We start from the raw sequence: 17,245 nt of genomic DNA on the forward strand, positions 1-17,245 counted from the left end.
TGATGTAGAAAGGAAAAGATCCAACTTAAGCAGGTTAACAAGTCAGCTGAGGCTGCCTGAAAGAACAGATGTACCATAGAGGAAAATGCAACACTAGAGACATAGCCCATTTTGACACCAAGAGGTAACAGAAAGGAACATGTCTGCACTGCTGCTGAGTTTGCAAGGCCTACAAAATTCAAATACTGAGGAAAAGCAAGGTTTTTAGGAGCATGCTGTAAGGGCCTTATTCGTCCCTGTGGGACCACAGGTCTTAAAGGAATGTTAAAGGCCATTCTCCAGCTGAGACAAATGGAGAGGAAAGGAGGACAAACCCCTCCAAGAGACAGGATTCATAGATATAAGGCATTTCACAGCATGATAGGATCTTAATGGGCACACAAAGCTGCGGAACAATCAGGAAGCTCAGAATTGTAAGGAATGCAAGGCCACAAACTGTGGTCTGCAGAACTGCTGGCTACAAATGTGAATCACTCTTCTCTCAAAAATGAGAGAAGCTTTGTCATTAGATAGAACTCAATCATTTCAGCATCAGGTTGCCAGGAACACAGGGTTCAAAAAAGATGTCAAAATTAAGCTTTAAATGTGCAGGATGGACAATAGGGAAAGAAGGGAAACTCTATGATACCTGATAGCTGAGTATTATCCTGGCAAATTTCTAACAATTGTCCAAGAAAAAGAATGAGTCCTGGCCATGCGCGGTGGCTCATGCCGGTAATCCCAGCACTTTGGGAGGCCGAGGAGGGCAGATCACGAGGTCAGGAGATGAAGGCCATCCTGGCTAACATGGTGAAACCCTGTCTCTACTAAAAATACAAAAAATTAGCCGGTGTGGTGGCGGGCACCTGTAGTCCCAGCTACTCGGGGGGCTGAGGCAGGAGAATTGCTTGAATCCAGGAGGCAGAGGTTGCAGTGAGCTGAGATCACGCCACTGCACTCCAGCCTGGGCTACAGAGCAAGATTTCATCTCAAAAAAACAAACAAACAAACAAAAAGAATGAGTCCTATGCCACAGAAGCATCAATATATATTGAAGAAATTTCTTCTATAGATGGTACACAGTGCCCCTATAAGCATGGAAGATTCCTCCCAACTGAGTTTAGCCTAGAGTCTGTAGATTATAGAAAGCTGATTCAGACTGGCAAGCCAAAAGCCAAGATTGTTACGTTTTATTTGAAAACCCTCTGTTCCCCAGAAACCAAAGTTTATACTCTGTTTTTGGCTGTGAAAAATAATGTGGGTTAGGATTGTATAAATAATATGTCAACATCTGGGCTGCTTGGTATAGAGATGAGAGATCTTCTTGTATCAATCCTAGGGACATTCTGACATACTGGAAAAGTGTGGCATCAACTACCTTGAAATTGGAGAAAGTCAGCTTTGGAGGTGCTAAGCTAACAATCCATTCCAGTGGAAGCCAGCCCACATTGCAGCTGCTGAAGAAGCTACCCTGACTGTACCCAAACACTCAAGCAAATGCTTTCTGGCTGACTAAACTGAACAGTATAAGAAACCAGGGTGAGCACATATTTGGAATTCAACTGCCTTTCATTTTAATTCAGAGGAAGAACATAGATGTTGGAATTTAATCATGAGAGGGCTCATAACAGTCAGATTTGGGACATTTTGTGTTGCTAATACAGAATTATACAGAGTGCTTTAGGCTGTCATTTGGTTCACCACAGAACATCTAGAGAGCTATGAATGACACCTCGGCTTAGAAAAATTTGAGATGGGAAAGAGAAGTGAGTAACTGCCAGCCTATAGTATCTGAAGGCCTGGTGTTAATGGTTATCCACCCATTTCAAAGCATTCTTGGGTAAAAATTTTAAAAACCTCTTAAGCTGGTCTTCGGAGGATACAAAAAAGAACAGTTATTGGTAGAGGAAAATAGCCATATAAGCACCGAAGATAAAACAAAGCATTCCCTGAGGTAGTAAGAAAATAGCCCAAAAGACAAGGCAAACTTGGAAAAAATGACTTAGAGCTACTTGGTCCAGCTACTTTGTGCTGGAGGTTTGCAGTGGGGCTTTGGTGCCTGAATTCTATCATTCAGCCCACTGAGATTCTCAACTCAGGTTGTTTATATAAGGAAGGATCAATAACCAAATAAGACATAACAAGATGCACTTTTGACTGAAGGGCAAGTACTTGTTAATCTCCCATATGCAGTGCTTCTCTCATAAAACAAAGTTGGAAAATGAAGCTTTGCTTGATAAGCCAACCTTTAAATTGCCCCTACATATCCCAATAATCTAAATTTTGGAATCTGCACAGTCATATGTCCTACGTGGGAAAAATGAGAGAGATGGCTTGGCCCAAACGCAGCTTATGGAGTCCATCATAACACACACCTTACCTGTCCTACTCAGCAGATGGAGTCCTTAAATACAACAAGGTAGCTCTCAACAGAGTAACTTTACCATTAATAAAACAGCAGTGTCTTCAGTTCCAACTTAATTAGATTAGCTACTCCTCTCTCGTTTGACAAAGTGAGGAAGTGAGATATATACGAGCTCAGGATGCCTGATTTCCTTTCAGCTTCTTACATTCGTGCTTTTTGAGCTTCTTTTTTATGTAGCAGCATTCTTAAATAAGCTAATCTAATATAATTTATATAGACAGAATGGTCTCTCTGTAGCAAGAATTAACAGCCTGGCAACCAAAAAATGGAAGAGGCTCCCTTCAATATTTGGGTTTTTTTTTTTTTTTTTTTGAGACAGTTTCACTCTTGTTACCCAGACTGGAGTGCAATGGCACGATCTCGGCTCATGGCAACTTCTGCCTCCTGGGTTCAAGCGATTCTCCTGCCTCAACCTCTTGAGTAGCTGGGATTACAGGAATGCGTCATCCAGCAAATTTTTGTATTTTTAGTAGAGACGGGGGTTTCACCATGTTGGCCAGGCTGGTCGCAAGCTCCTGGCCTCAAATGATCTGCCCACCCCAGCCTCCCAAAGTGCTGGGATTACAATTGTGAGCCACCGTGCCTGGCCTGGCTCCCTTCAATATTATACTTAATGATTCACTTACAAATATTTTGCTTCTAATCTCAGCAATTAGTCTTTCTGCTAGTGGGTTCTGTTAGTTTAGAGATTTGGAGGCCCAAAAGAAAAGTGATTCAACCAAGTGATAGAAAAATGTTTCCATGGGATTGAAAGTTAAGACTGTGACCTGCCTATATTAGCCTCCTAATTTTTACCTCCTCATCAGCTAAAAAGAACAAAAGATAGGGCTTTGAAGGCTAGCTTAATATTCAACATAAGTTCATGACAACTTCAAGAGAATCTTCAAAAATACTGATAGCCATAATACAATTTCTATTCTTTGCAAAGACTACTTTCCTCAACCTCCAGCTTTGCCTTCTTCCTCCTTCATTTTAGCAGATGATCTTTTTTTTTTTTTTTAGAGAAAAGTCACTTGATAGAAACTCCTTCATTTTTCTGATTTCAAACACACCTACTATCAATCCCCTCCTCCTTCCCACTTCTTGTGGAAGAGGAACTGCCCTCCACCCCTGTCTAAGATTAATCACATTTGGTTTGGATCTCATCTCAGGAATTATCTATTAATTACCCACTCTGCCTCATATACATTCAACCTCTACATCTCTTTTTCTCACTAGTTTTTAAAGACATCTATATCTTTCCCATTTAAACAAATAAAACCCAGCAACCTTCGTTTGACTCCCTCTCCCTTCAAGGCCAAATTTCTCAAAACAGCTGCCTGAATTTCCTCATATTCTACTCACTTCAGCTTACATTAATCAGACTCCCATTTGTCTCCCCATCAAATAAGTCTTACTACAGTCAACAAACCACTCTGTGTTGCTATGTCCTACAAGTATTTTTAGTTTTAATCTTATTCTGACCTTTTATCAACTTCAAATATTGCAGTTCTCCTCTGAACACAGTGCTTTAGACCATTTGGCCATTCTGACTTCCTGTGATCCTCCTCTTGGGAAGGAGAAACAATTTCATCCCAATTTTCAAAACTCTCCATTTTTCTCCTATTCTTCTGGTGACTCCTTTGTTATCTCCTCCATAGGCCCATTTCCTATCCTTTATTCTGGACTCTTGACTCTTCACAGCTTCAATGAAGAAGTTATCGTCTACATGCAGATAATTCACAAATGTATACATCTAATCCACTACTTTCCAGACCTGTCAACCTGTCATATATACTTGTGTCCCAATGATATCACAAACTAAACACATCTAAAACACAAATTATAATCCTTTCCCCAATGCCTTGCTCCTTTTCCAATATCTCCTTTCTCAGTGAATAGTGTCATCATCCATTTAGTTATGCATTCCAGAATCCTAGAGATTATAAGTGACACCTTATGCTGAATCCCTCAACATCCAATCAAGTACTAGCATCACAACACAAATAGCTAACACTTATTGAGATGTTACTTGTTATCAGGTCGTATTTTAAGTTATCTTAATTTGGTTACCTAATTTAGTTATCACAACTACATACGGTAGTTATCATCACCAAGTCCTGTTGATTTTATTATCTTTTTAATCTATCACCTTTTCTTCATTAATGTTGCTTGTGGCTACCACTGTCATCACCTCAGTCCAAAGGACCATCATGTCTCACTGGACTACTACAGCTTCCTATTTGGTCTGCCAACAACCACTCTGAAAACTCTTTAATTCATTTACATAGAGCAGTAAGTCTTTTTTTTTTTTTTTTTTTTTTTTTTTTTTTTTTTTTTTTTTTTTTTGATAGAGTCTCACTCTGTCTCCAGGCTGGAATGCAATGGCACAATCTTGGCTCACTGCAACCTCTGCCTCCCAGGTTCAAGCAATTCTCCTGCCTCAGTCTTGTGAGTAGCTTGGACTACAGGCACGTGACACTATGCGCGGCTAATTTTTTTAAGTTTTAGTAGAGATGGGGTTTCACCATGTTTGCCAGGCTGGTCTCAAACTCCTGACCTCAGGTGATCCACCTGCCTCAGCCTCCCATAGTGCTGCGATTACAGGTGTGAGCCATTGTGCCAGGCCAAGTCATCTTTTTTTAAAGAGGAAAACACCCCATCTCTACAAACACGCATGCACATGCACACAAACATGCACACACAGATTTTAGAATAAGGGCAAATCGCCTAACTTGACTTATGAAGCTATGCATGGGCAGATCCCTAGCTACTTCACCAGTTTCATCTAGAACCATCGTCTCCCTTATGTTCTGTGCTCCAATTACACTGACCTTTAATCAGTCTCAAACTTGCCATTCTATAAGAAAGTAGGTCTCCAACTCACAGCCTCTGAATATGTTGTTCCCTCTACTTGAGTCACTCTTCCCTTTTCCCTTTACCTAGTTAACACCTACTCTTATTTCAGCTCTCAATGACCACTTCCTTAGAGAAAACTTCCTGATGGTCAAATTACTCACCCATGTGCCCTCGTTGTACCACATTATTCTCTTGTGTAATACCTACCACTGTTGCAATATTACATTTATTTGTGTGATTACTTGACTAATGTCTTGCTTTTCTACTAGACTATAAACCACATGAGGATTGGGACTGTCAGGGTTTGCTTATCATTGCAACCCCAGAATCTAGCAAAATGTCTAGCATACAGTGGGTTGTCAATAAGTACTCGTTTCAATGAATGAGCTTGCAAGCCAAATTGAACTAGAGGAATAAATAAATAGTGACTAAGAAAACGTAGTGAATTTACCCAAATTCTCATTTTAATGGGAGGAGAGAAGTATTTACGGGGGTACGTTGAAATTAAGAATGGGTTTGCTGGTTGGTTGGTTCAAAAGTTGGAGAGGTTAAAACAAGCTTAAGTGCCAATAGCAAGAATCCAGCAAAGAAGAAAAGTTAAAGATGCTCAACAAAGATGGAATAACCAACAGTATAATACTTCTGAGAAGCCCAGCATCCAGGAAACCAAAGCCTAGATAGAAGTACTGGCCTTAGAAAAAGAAGCAGCATCTCCATTGCAGGAGGATAAGAAGAGAAAAGGGAAAGTGTCAAAATAGGTTTATAGATCTGGTGGTAGAAAGTGAAAAGGTAGATAATTCTAGACTAATGACTTATATTTATCTATGGTGTCAAAAGAGGGTGATCTGCTGAAAGTGAGGATCTATAGAAAGGACTCAGATTGGAGGAAAATAGTAAAACAAAAAGATTGCTCACTGGCACTGATAGCCTAGTGGAAATTAGTGGCCAAGCACTTACTTGGCAGAAGTTGCCCAATAATGAGATATTTTCCAGCTGTGCTTGGAGCCGTGCATGAAGAAGGCAATCAGTCATCAATACTGAAGTTTGCCAGATGGACATGAAAAAGGGACAGAGGGCCAAGAAAGCTGGGGCACTGGAGAGACAGTGGAGTGACAATAGCTTCTAAGCTGGACAGACAGAAAAAAACAGAAAACAGTAAAGTACAGGAAAATGAATAGAAAGGTCTGGATGACTGGAGTTGTCAATGAAAGTTAAGAGAATTAAATAAGACAAAGCATGTAAAGCATTCTGCAAAGTGGCTGGAACAGAGTTATAAGGGCTCAAGAAGTCTTATTATTATCAAGGGTTTAATACTGAAGGTTTAGATTATTCACAAGAGAACCTAAAGATAATGACATGTAGTAATTTACAGTCAGACAGATGAGAATACAGAAGCAAAGTCATTTTAGCCAGCAGGTGAGCCCAGTTAACTGCCCAGTATCTAATTGTCAAATCAGCTTTGTAGTTCTCTCACATAACTCTCAATAAGGACTTTAACATAAGCTTTCAAGTTCCAATTATGCTTTAATTCATTTAATGTGGAGAAACTACAAACTATGTTGGTACTCAGGAAGGTCTTAAAACATCTTCCTCCAATGTTAAGAGACTCCTGGACTTCATTAACACAAAAGAAGAGTATGGCAACAGCAAGGTGCAAGTGTAATAGTGATTGTGACCCAGACCTGCCTTGTAAAGCTTCTATATTACATATCAGGTAATAACATTAATCTAAGCAAAAAGTTAAAGAAATACATGAAAAAGTATTCAATCTAATTAAATAAGATGCTACCCAGTTAGAATTGCTAAAGTGATAAGATTGACAACATCAAGTGATGGCAAGGATGCGGAGCAAAAGCCTCTCTCACACACAACTGGCAGAAGCATAACATGGTACAAACACTTCGGAAAAGTACGTGACAATATCTTTTAAAGTTGAAGGTGATATAGCTTATGACTCAAAAATTCCTGTTTGGCATTTCCCAACACAAATATTAATATATACATATGCATACCAAAAGGTATGTACAAAGTGTACAAAAATGTTCAAAGTAGTACTAGTCTTAATAGTCCCAAACTAGAAATAACCCAAATGTCCATAATGATACAATGGATAAATTGTGCTATATTTATTCAGTGGGATACTATATACCACAAGGATGAAGTAGTGCTACACAAAGCACAGAATAATCTCACAAACAATGTTGGCTTTAAGAAATCAAAACACAAGAGTTTATGCCATATGATTACATTTATATAAGTTCAAAAACAGGAAAACCCCACCTTTTGCCAATGTGCTGCAGACTTTCATGAATGTACCACACACCAAAGACAGAACAAAGAGCTCCTCTTAATAACAAGGGCGCACAGTGCCCTTAGAAGGTGGCATGGCATTTATCAATGGCTGCTTCTGCTCTAACTTCTGCTCTAACAGAAGTTAGAATAGTTGTTACTACTGTGGGGTTAGTGACTGAGAAGGGCATAAGGGGTACCTCTGGAGTACTGGTCATGTTCTAGTCTTGTTGGTGGGATGTGCACTTTGTAATAATTGAGTTGTACATTTATGATTTGTGCCCTCTTCTATGTATCCCATACTTCACTGGAGAGTTTACTTAGAAACAAAAGGCTAGAAATGACAAAAACAATGTAGGAAAAGGCTTTAGAAGAAGCCGAGGCTGCTGGCTCTGCAGAAGCCCCTTTTGCCTCGATGTATAGAATTGGCCACTATGCTACAGAGAGATGGAATGACCTAAATCATGTTATCTAAAATAACAAAATGAAATAATGAGAGAGCAGGGATTGGAACTGAGGTATGCTAATCTCACAGTGTTCTGAAATTCTTGAAGGAATGTTTCTGGATGTTTACAGAGGGGTCCTCGTCATCTAGGCACTCATTATCCTGATTCTTAAAGCAATGAGATTGTAAAGGGATACAAAAGTAGTCATAACACAAAAATATTTACTGAAGAACAAGAGCACTTATAAAGTTGGTCCTCGCTCAAACATTCCTCCTCTGGCTCAGGCCAGCTACTGTTTCTGCCAATTCCCATCAACTGCCCTTGTCAGTCATTCTTGGTGAATTATTTCCTGTCTTATGATGTTAAACAGGACAATACAATATAACCATAATGTAAATCAATTGCAAAGTGAAACTGCACATCTTGCAAAAGATGCATGATTCCATGAAGTTGATAAAAGTGCTATCGGAGAACTGTTTGAATCACATGTCAAACCACTGACAAAAGGAGAACCTGGCAGATTAAGGTCAGTTAATCATTGTGGAGGGGATCCCTGGTTGTTCACCAAGTAACCAATTTTTCCTTCCTACTCAGTAACAGAACCCTGATTTTTCAGTAACTGTATTTCTATTGTAACAGTAAATAAGTGATGTTAATATACTCCAAAGCTAGGAAATGTGAGTCAATTTTTAAATCCAAAGAGTTAAACGGACAGTCTCAGATAATCCTCTCTTCCTCAAGTAAATATTTGCTACTGCAACCCAGTTGCACCCTATCTATTAGGGATTGAGGCAATGCTTTACGATGCTATGATCCACGAATGAAAATACATATTTGAGGGAGTGGGAGGGAACCCAATGAGTCTTGAACAAGTTTAAGCACTGGTAAACTATGTTCAACTACCATTACAGGCAGGCAATAGCTAAATGCACCAGCAATTTGAAGTCTGTGGTATTGTAGATACAAAAAGGTTTACATGAAAGGAACATGAATTTGAAAATAGATACATGGAAGTAAGTCGCATGAATTAACGAATTCAGACATTCACAGTACTTCAGCACAAAGGCCAGGAAAGATTTAAAAGCATTCCCAAAGACTGCACTGGTGCACTGTAGCAGGAGCTGGTGAACAAAGACAAGATCCCTGCAGTCAGCGTTTGCTTATAGAAACCAGAAGTTAATATCTTCATAAAAATCTTAAATTCCTCTACTGTTGCCCATATTCCCAGAACCACTAGACAAAGCAAACTAGGTTTTGCAGTTACACGCAACTCACATCCTGCTTTGTCCTCTTGAAATAGGATCCCAGTCAACAAAACCCAAACATTCCCACAAATCTCCTTAGATGTGTATTATCTATAAATAAAGCTTACAGAAAGGAAAAAGTGACTTTCTATGCTTATCGGTATAGATGTTATGGAATTAAAAAAATAAATAATAAAGCCTCTTTGGTTCACCTTCGCCAGCGTTAAAATCCGTTCTTTTCATAACCCACCTTTCGCCGATGTGCTGCAGAATTTCATGAATGCACCACACACCAAAGACAGAACAAAGAGCTCCTCTTAATAACAGGGGCGCAGAGTGTCCTTAGAAGATGGCATGGTATTTATCGATGGCTGCTTCTGCTCTAAATTAACACGTACAGGAGGACTCGTTTTCAACTAGCTCCACCGGGGAAACACTGGAGGGGGCGGGGATCCTTATTTAAGAGCAGCTGATTTCAGGCCAGCAACTCTCCTCCCTTTGGGGGCTTCGGTTTGGGCTATGCCAATGGGTTTCTTCACACAAGATCTCACGACACTTTAAAACGGCTCGCCGGTGGAAGAATCCTCGCCTCACAAAGAGATAACTAGGGCAGAGCTGTTACACAACCTATACCCGACGGCGAAAGCCAGCCCGAGGAGTCCCCCAGGAGTCGGACTTGGGAGCTACATCCTCCGCAGACGAGAAGCACTTTTGCTCGAGAATTGTTTTAGGCGCCCCTCTACTAACTGCGGACTCGCTCGCCTGCGAAAATGGAAGAAGGGGTGAGGACCGAGGAAGAGGGGCGCGATCCACAGGGTGCGGGGTTCGATCCCGGGAGCCAGGGACCCGAGCCCCGGACCACCTCCCACCGTCGTCCGTCACTCCCACAGAGGCGGTACCTGTTTCCGCATGTTATTCATGACGCCCATGAAACCCGCCAACAATTTAGCTTCTTCCCGAGCAGCAAGTTTCTTCTCTGTCTTCTTCTTGCTGCTCTTCTCCACTCCGGAGGCTGCCATCCTCCCTCAGCTCGGTTCACGCCCGGGGCTTGCCGGGCCGGGCGAGGGGTCGCACTCTGGGCACACTGGGGATTCTATCGACCAAACACGGCGATCGGGACTGCGGCTGCAGCACCCAGCTCTGGAACAGGCGGCAGGCGGCGGTGGCTCGGCCACTGCCGAAAGACAAGGCCGGGCGGCCCCCTCAGGAGCGCTCAGGGAGCAATGCTGCCAGCTGGGCTGAGTCCCCGGCCAGAACCCGAGTCCGGCCGAGGAGCCTGCGCACTTCGCGCAAGGAAGCGGGGGCCCTTTGAAGGGAGTCAGGGGAGGGGCCTCGAACGTCACAGTGGCGCGCCGCTCCGAGCAATGCGACTGCAGGCACAAGTGCGGCCGGGTGCTATGTCGCTGTCCCGCGCTGGGTGAATTTTGCCTCAGAGCTGGTCCGAGGTCGCGCCTGCCCTTCTGTGTGCCCAAGGCAGATTTCCAGGTTTCGGTTACGTGATTATCTTTGTGTTTTTTTATAATTGGGCGGTGGAACATGCAAAGGTGACTCCCATCAGTGTAAGGCTTCATGGGAACAGGGTCGGTGTTCAGTGCAGTATCTGAGCCTGGTGTATGGTAAGCGCTCAATAACTGTTAAATGATGAAAGGATGTTACTGCGCGTTAAAGTCTTGTTACACGGAGTACAAGATTTATTTTCATGGGATTCATAAAGCAACAGCACACAGTCCCGTTGCTGTCTCCTTGGCGAGCAGTGAGTGTCTGCCTAACTAGGCTGGCTTACTATGTGTTCACAACTGAAATCAGTTGTCAGTCAGTTCTAGAAATCTTCAGTTAGGCTTCTCTAAGTGTTTTTACGGTAACACGGAACTCAATCACAGCCCTCATGGAAATGCTTTTTGTAACCATATTCTTTCTAGTGTATAGTAATATATAGGATTATTTGAAATTGTACATTAATATTATGAAAACTTTATATTTCATTGGTTTTCCTCCTCGGTCTATATAGGACTGTATAGAGACATTTTATGTAACATAATTTACACTATTGAGCCTTTTTTTTTTTTTTTTTTTTGAGGCAGAGTCTCTGCCCTGTCGCCCAGGCTGGGGGTGCAGTGCAGTGGCTTGAAGCCTCAGAACTCCTGGGCTTAAGCAATCTTCCCATCTCAGCCTCCCAGGTAGCTGGGACTACAGGTGTGCAACACAACTCTGGGCTAATTTTTAATTTTAAAATTTTGTTGTTGGTGGTGTTGGTGGTGTTGGAGAAGAGGTCACACTATGTTGCCCAGGCTTGTCTCGAACTCCTGGCGTTATGCAATCTTCCCACCTAGGCCTCCCAAAGTGCTGGGATTACAGGAATGAGCCGCCAGGCTTAGCCCACAGTATACTTTTCTTGTTGGGGACAAACAACATAGCATAATCCAGATGAAAGAGCAAACTGTATATACACCTCAATTTTTACAAAAGAGTAAAATATTTATGTCTCTGTAGACTTTATCTTTCTTCTTTTAATCTAGAGGTTCTCAGATGTGCCTCTATTTTAACTAGTTGATTTGGGGATTTAAGGTGAACCCTGGCAATAGGAATAATTTATTGTTAATAAAATTAGAAATGAGAAAATTTTTCATTCACTTTATTAAATGACCCAGGACACTGAAGAAAAACAGAATAACTTTTTTTTTTCTTTTTTTTATCGAAAAGAAGTAGAAATCTGTCTTCTAACTCGAAGGCCTTGAGAGATGAAGGATCCATGATTCAAAGCAGAAATGTAGGTGATGAAAAAGAATGCTGTTCTGTAATAAAGCAAAAAAGAAACAAGGAACAGCATCCTTAGTGCTTGTTGTTAGAACAGTCTTTTTACATATTGCTGAATATAAAACATCAAAGTTCATGGAAGAGCCGTAGGATTCAGAACTCAAAGAGACCACAGAGATTATACAGTACAGGGGTTAAGCATGAGACTTTGCCTGGATGCAAAGTCAAGCATCTCAACTTTCTAGTTGTGCAACTTTGGACAAATTGCTTAACTTCTTATGCCTCAGTCTCCTTATCTGTGAAAATAGAACCTACCACATGGAACTGCCATAAAGATTATAAAAATGCTTAGAGGGGTGCCAGCACAAGACCCTTAAAATTACTTTACTGAGTTAATAATACACACATACCTCAGAGAGATTTCAGGTTCTGTTCCAGACCACCACATAAAGTAAATATCGCAGTAAAGTGAGTCACACAAATTTTTTGGTTTCCCAAAACATATGCAAGTTATGTTTACACTATACTGTAGTCTGTTAAGTGTGCAATAATACTTTGTACAATAATACATTGTATCTGCAAAAGCAATGCACATACCTTAATTAAAAAGTGCTTTGTTGCTAAAAATTGCTAATGATCATCTAAGCCTTTGCAAGTTGCAAGTTTTAAATTTCTTTTTATTTTTATTTTTATAAGAGATGGAGTCTTGCTGTGTTCTCCAGGATTGAGTACAGTGGCTATTCACAGATGTGATCATAGTATCCTACAGCCGCAAACTCCTGAGGTCAAGCAGTCCTCCTGCTTCAGCCTCCTGAGGAGCTGGGACTACAGGCCCACACCACCATGCCCACTAGATTCACAGTCATTTTGCTTGTGGAAGGTCTTGCCTCAATGTTGGTAGGTGCTGACTGATCAGGGTCAGGTTGCTGACTGATCAGAATGGTAGTTTCTGAATGTTGGGAGTGGCTATGGCAATTTCTTAAAATAAGACAACAATGAAGTTTGCTGCATTGATTGACTCCCTTTCACAAAAGATTTCTCCATATCATGCAATGCTGTTTGATAGCATTTTACCCATAGTAGAACTTCTTTCAAAATTGGAGTCAATTCTCTCAAACCCTGTCTCCGCTTGATCAACTAAGTTTATGCACTGTTCTACATCCTTTGTTGTCATTTCAACAATATTTACAGAGTCTTCACCATCAGTAGATTCCTTTTCAAACAACCACTTTCTTTGCTCAGCCATAAGAAGCAACTCTTCACCCATTCAAGTTTTATCATGAGATTGCAGCAATTCAGTCACATCACATTCCTCTTCTAATTCTAGTTGTTTTTCTATTTCCACCACATCTGCAGGTACTTTCTCCACAGAAATCTCAAACCTCTCAAAGTCATCCATGAGGGCTGGAATCAACTTCTTCCAAATTTCTGTGAATGTTGATATTTTTCCCTCCTCCCAATCACAGATGTTCTTAATGGCATCTAGAATGGTGAATCTTTTCCAGAAGGTTTTCAATGTGCTTTCCCCACATCAGAATAATCACTGTCTGTGGTAGCTCTAGCCTTATTAAATGCATATTTTAAATAATAATACCTAAAAATCAAAATAACTCCTTGATCCATGGGCTGTAGAATAGACGTTGTGTTAGCAGTCATAAAAACAACATTAATCTCCTTGTACAGCACCATTATAGCTCTTGGGTGACCATGTGCATTGTCAATGACCAGTAATATTTTGAAAGGACACTTTTTTTTTTGAACAGTAGATCTCAACAGTGGACTTAAAATATTCAGTAAACCGTGTTGTAAACAGATGTGCTGCCAGCTAGACATTCTTGTTCCATTTATAGAGCACAGGCAGAGAAGATTTAGTATAATTTGTCAGGACCCTAGGATTTTTGGAATGGTAAATGGGCACTGGCTTCAACTTCAAGTCACTAACTGAATTAACTGCTAACAAGAAGAGTTAGCCTGTCCTTGAAAGTTTGAAAACAGGCATGGACTTCTCCTCTTTAGCTATGAAAGTCTTAGATGGCATCTTCTTCCAATAGAAGTTGTTTCATCTACATTGAAAATCTGTTGTTTTATGTAGCCATCCTCATCAAGATCTTAGCTGGGTCTTCTGGATAACTTGCTGCAGTTTCTACATCAGCACTTGTTGCCTTACCTTACACTTTTATGTTATGGAGATAGCCTCTTTCCTTAAACCACATGAATGAATCTCTGCTATCTTCTAGCTTTTCTTGGGTAGCTTCCTTACTTCTTTCAGCTTTCATAGAACTGAATAGTGTTAGGATCTTGCTCTGGATTCGGTTTTGGCTTAAGGGAGTATAGTAGCTGATTTGATTTATTTAGACCACTAAAACTCTTCGTATCAGCATTAAGGCTGGTTTGCTTTATTATCATTTGTGTGTTCACTGGAGTAGCACTTTAAATTTCCTCCAAGTGTGTTTGCTTTTCATTCATAATGTGGCTGTTTGGTGCCAAGCAGCCTAGCTTCCCAGTCTTGGCTTTCAACATGCCTTCCTCACTAAGCATAGTCATTTCTAGCTATTTATTTAAAGTTAGAGATGTGCGTCTCTTCCTTTCACTTGAACACTTAGAGGCCATTGTAGGGTTGTTAGTTGGCTTAATTTCAATATTGTTGTGTCTGGAGGAATAGAGAGGCCTGGGGAGACAAAGACAAATGGGGAACAGCTGGTCATTGGAGCGGTGAGAACACACGCAACATTTATTGATTAAATTTGCTGTTTTATGGGCTCAGTTCATGGTGCTCCAAAACAATTATAATAGTAACATCAAACATCACTGATCACAGGTCACCATAACAGATATAATGATAATGATAATAATGTTTGAAATATTGCAAGAATTACCACAATGTGACTCAGAGACACAACAAAGTGAGCACATGCTGTTGGAAAAATGGTACTGATAGACTTGATCCATGCAGGGTTGCCACAAACCATTAATTTGCAAAAAAAAACAAGAAAAAAAAAGAACATGTAGTATCTGTGAAGCACAATAAAGCAAACTGCAAATAAAATGAGGTGTGCCTGTCCTGTATTAACTTTGTTACTATTTAATCTAGAATTTCCCAAAATGTGTTTCTTAGAATACCACTAGTCTTATGATTCCCCTAACCTGAATTGGTTCTCTGGGAATGCACACACAGGAGGATAGGTCCTTGGGTGATCTTGGCCAATCCAGCTCTCCCTGCAACTTGTAGTTCTCAGAATAACCTTAGAATGCAACTTTCTGAGATAGAGAGGTAATGTCCAGAATAATCCATGTTGTGTCCTTGTTCCTCGCAGAACAGGGTGTACTGCAGCACTTGTTCTCGGTGATCCTAGTGCCACCTAGGGTATAAAACCCAGAGCACAGTGCTTTCAGTGTCCCTCAGCTGCAGTGGGATGTGGAGCACACACAGATAAGGCCCTTTCCACACTCAGCAGCTTTCTTGAGACTTAGAGGACTGGCTTGCTGTGGATCCTAGGCTTCTATTTATTCCTGCTGTTCATCTATCTGTGCATAATAAATCTGTTTGCAATCACAATCATGTGATTGGTAGAGAACCTTTGCAACAATTTTGAGAGACATGTAAAATATATCCTTAGTGAAAAATCCCAAAATATATTTGCATATTAAGTGTTTAGAGAAGGTTTTCTGTACCTATTACTTAAACCTATTCAACTTTTCTATAGTCCAGTACTTTTTGAAGTGTCAACTTAGCCAATTCCCATTTTCTGTGAATTACTTATACCTCTATTCACGCACAGGAGGGATTCCTAAGGCTGTACCTATTCTGTGGGACTTTACCTCTACCTAGTCTCAGTTTATTGGATTAAGGTTGAACACCTAAACCAAAGATATCCAATTAATAAGCTGAAGTAAAGAGCATCATGTTCTCTTTGGACACGGGACAGATGGATGTTGATGAGCTGGTGTGTAGCAGTCCTACTGGAAGTACGTACAAGGGGCTCAGCCAGCCAATCTGGACAATGTATGTAGTTAAGCAGAGAAAGGCAGTGGTCTGCAGAGACTGCAGAATGAAAAAAAAAAGCAAAAAAAAAAAAAAAAAAGCAGAAACCCAGAGAGAAATCAGACAAAGGACCAGGTAGTGGGCAGGGTGATGGGGGTTATCTAAGCTTAAAATTCAGGGTCTCTAAACTTGAACAGGCTGATTTCAAAGCTGTGGGCCTAGCAATGTGTTCACATAGCAATTTGGCTTGGTAAAATTTATAAAAGTAAGATATTTTAACCACAATAGCTTGAGTCTGTTGTCTCATTTCACCCTGAATTTCCCTCTATCACATTTTTTTTTTACTATCTGGTGGTGTTGAAATGGCCATATATATCTTTGGGAACACATCACAAACTGAGCTGGGGATATATTTTTTTGGCATCTAGCAGGATATATATTTGTAGATCACAGTTACTTCCATATAGTTAAGCTATTTCCAGCCCTTCTAATGTAAGAATGGCATCCAGGAATAGTCCCTAGTCCCACTGTGCCAACCCTATCTTGTGATGCAAAGATGCAGGGCCTGAGATCTTCTCCTAATATTTCTTACAGTAACCAGCACTGAAAGTATTTAAGTAGTGGAGGAGAAGCAAATGTTAAACAGGTTTCATCAGCTAAGCCACAAGCTGGTCTATGGAAAATTCTTCAATCATCAAATATGTAAAATTGTAAGCAGAAGGTTTGGTACTCACTTCCAGTAAGAAGTGGAAGGAATATATATGTCATGCATTATTATTTTTTTTTTTTTGAGACAGAGTCTCACTCTGTTGACCAGCATGGAGTACAGTTGTGCAGTCTTGGCTCACGGCAACCTCTGCCTCCTGGGTTCAAGCGATTCTGCCTCAGCCTCCCAGGTACCTGGGGTTACAGGTGCCTGACACCATGCCCAATTAATTTTTTTTTTTTTGTATTTTTAGTAGAGATGGGGTTTCACTGTATTGGACAAGCGGGTCTCCAACTCCTGACCTCTGGTGATCTGCCCACCTTGGCCTCCTGAAGTGCTGAGATTACAAGTGTGAGCTACTGTGCCCAGCCAGTCATGTATATATTTTACAATATAACGTATGAATGGAAAGTGTGACCTCAACTTCCAGAATGGTAAAGTAAGGGCCTCTGAAAATCTACTTCTCCATAAAAGCAACAAGAACACTGGGAGATTGTCAAAATTAACTTTTTCAGAATGCTGGAAACTAACTAAAAGCTTATAAAAATCCAAGAAGTATTTATTTAATACAGATGGCTGAAT

The 17,245-nt window shown here is 40.6% G+C and overlaps 1 protein-coding gene across 5 annotated transcripts in view; it reads right to left on the reverse strand.

Moving 5' to 3' along the window:
- The window catches only part of KLHL7 (kelch like family member 7), a 158,772-nt gene that overhangs the window by 67,078 nt on the left and 74,449 nt on the right, over nucleotides 1-17,245 (reverse strand). Inside the window, exon 1 of one of the 5 annotated variants that reach the window (XM_030932886.1) lies at nucleotides 10,121-10,524. The exons of 1 other annotated variant lie outside the window; for it this stretch is intronic. In XM_030932886.1, the coding sequence (XP_030788746.1) occupies nucleotides 10,121-10,240 (120 nt within the window). In that variant the 5' untranslated portion in view covers nucleotides 10,241-10,524. Of the gene's footprint in view, nucleotides 1-9,471; nucleotides 10,044-10,120; nucleotides 10,530-17,245 lie in introns of those variants that run through there. 3 more of the 5 variants (XM_030932888.1, XM_030932889.1, XM_010387729.1) reach the window with 3 other exon arrangements.

Source organism: Rhinopithecus roxellana, chromosome 6, assembly GCF_007565055.1.
Source record: "Rhinopithecus roxellana isolate Shanxi Qingling chromosome 6, ASM756505v1, whole genome shotgun sequence".
In the NCBI taxonomy this organism is placed as follows: domain Eukaryota; kingdom Metazoa; phylum Chordata; class Mammalia; order Primates; family Cercopithecidae; genus Rhinopithecus; species Rhinopithecus roxellana.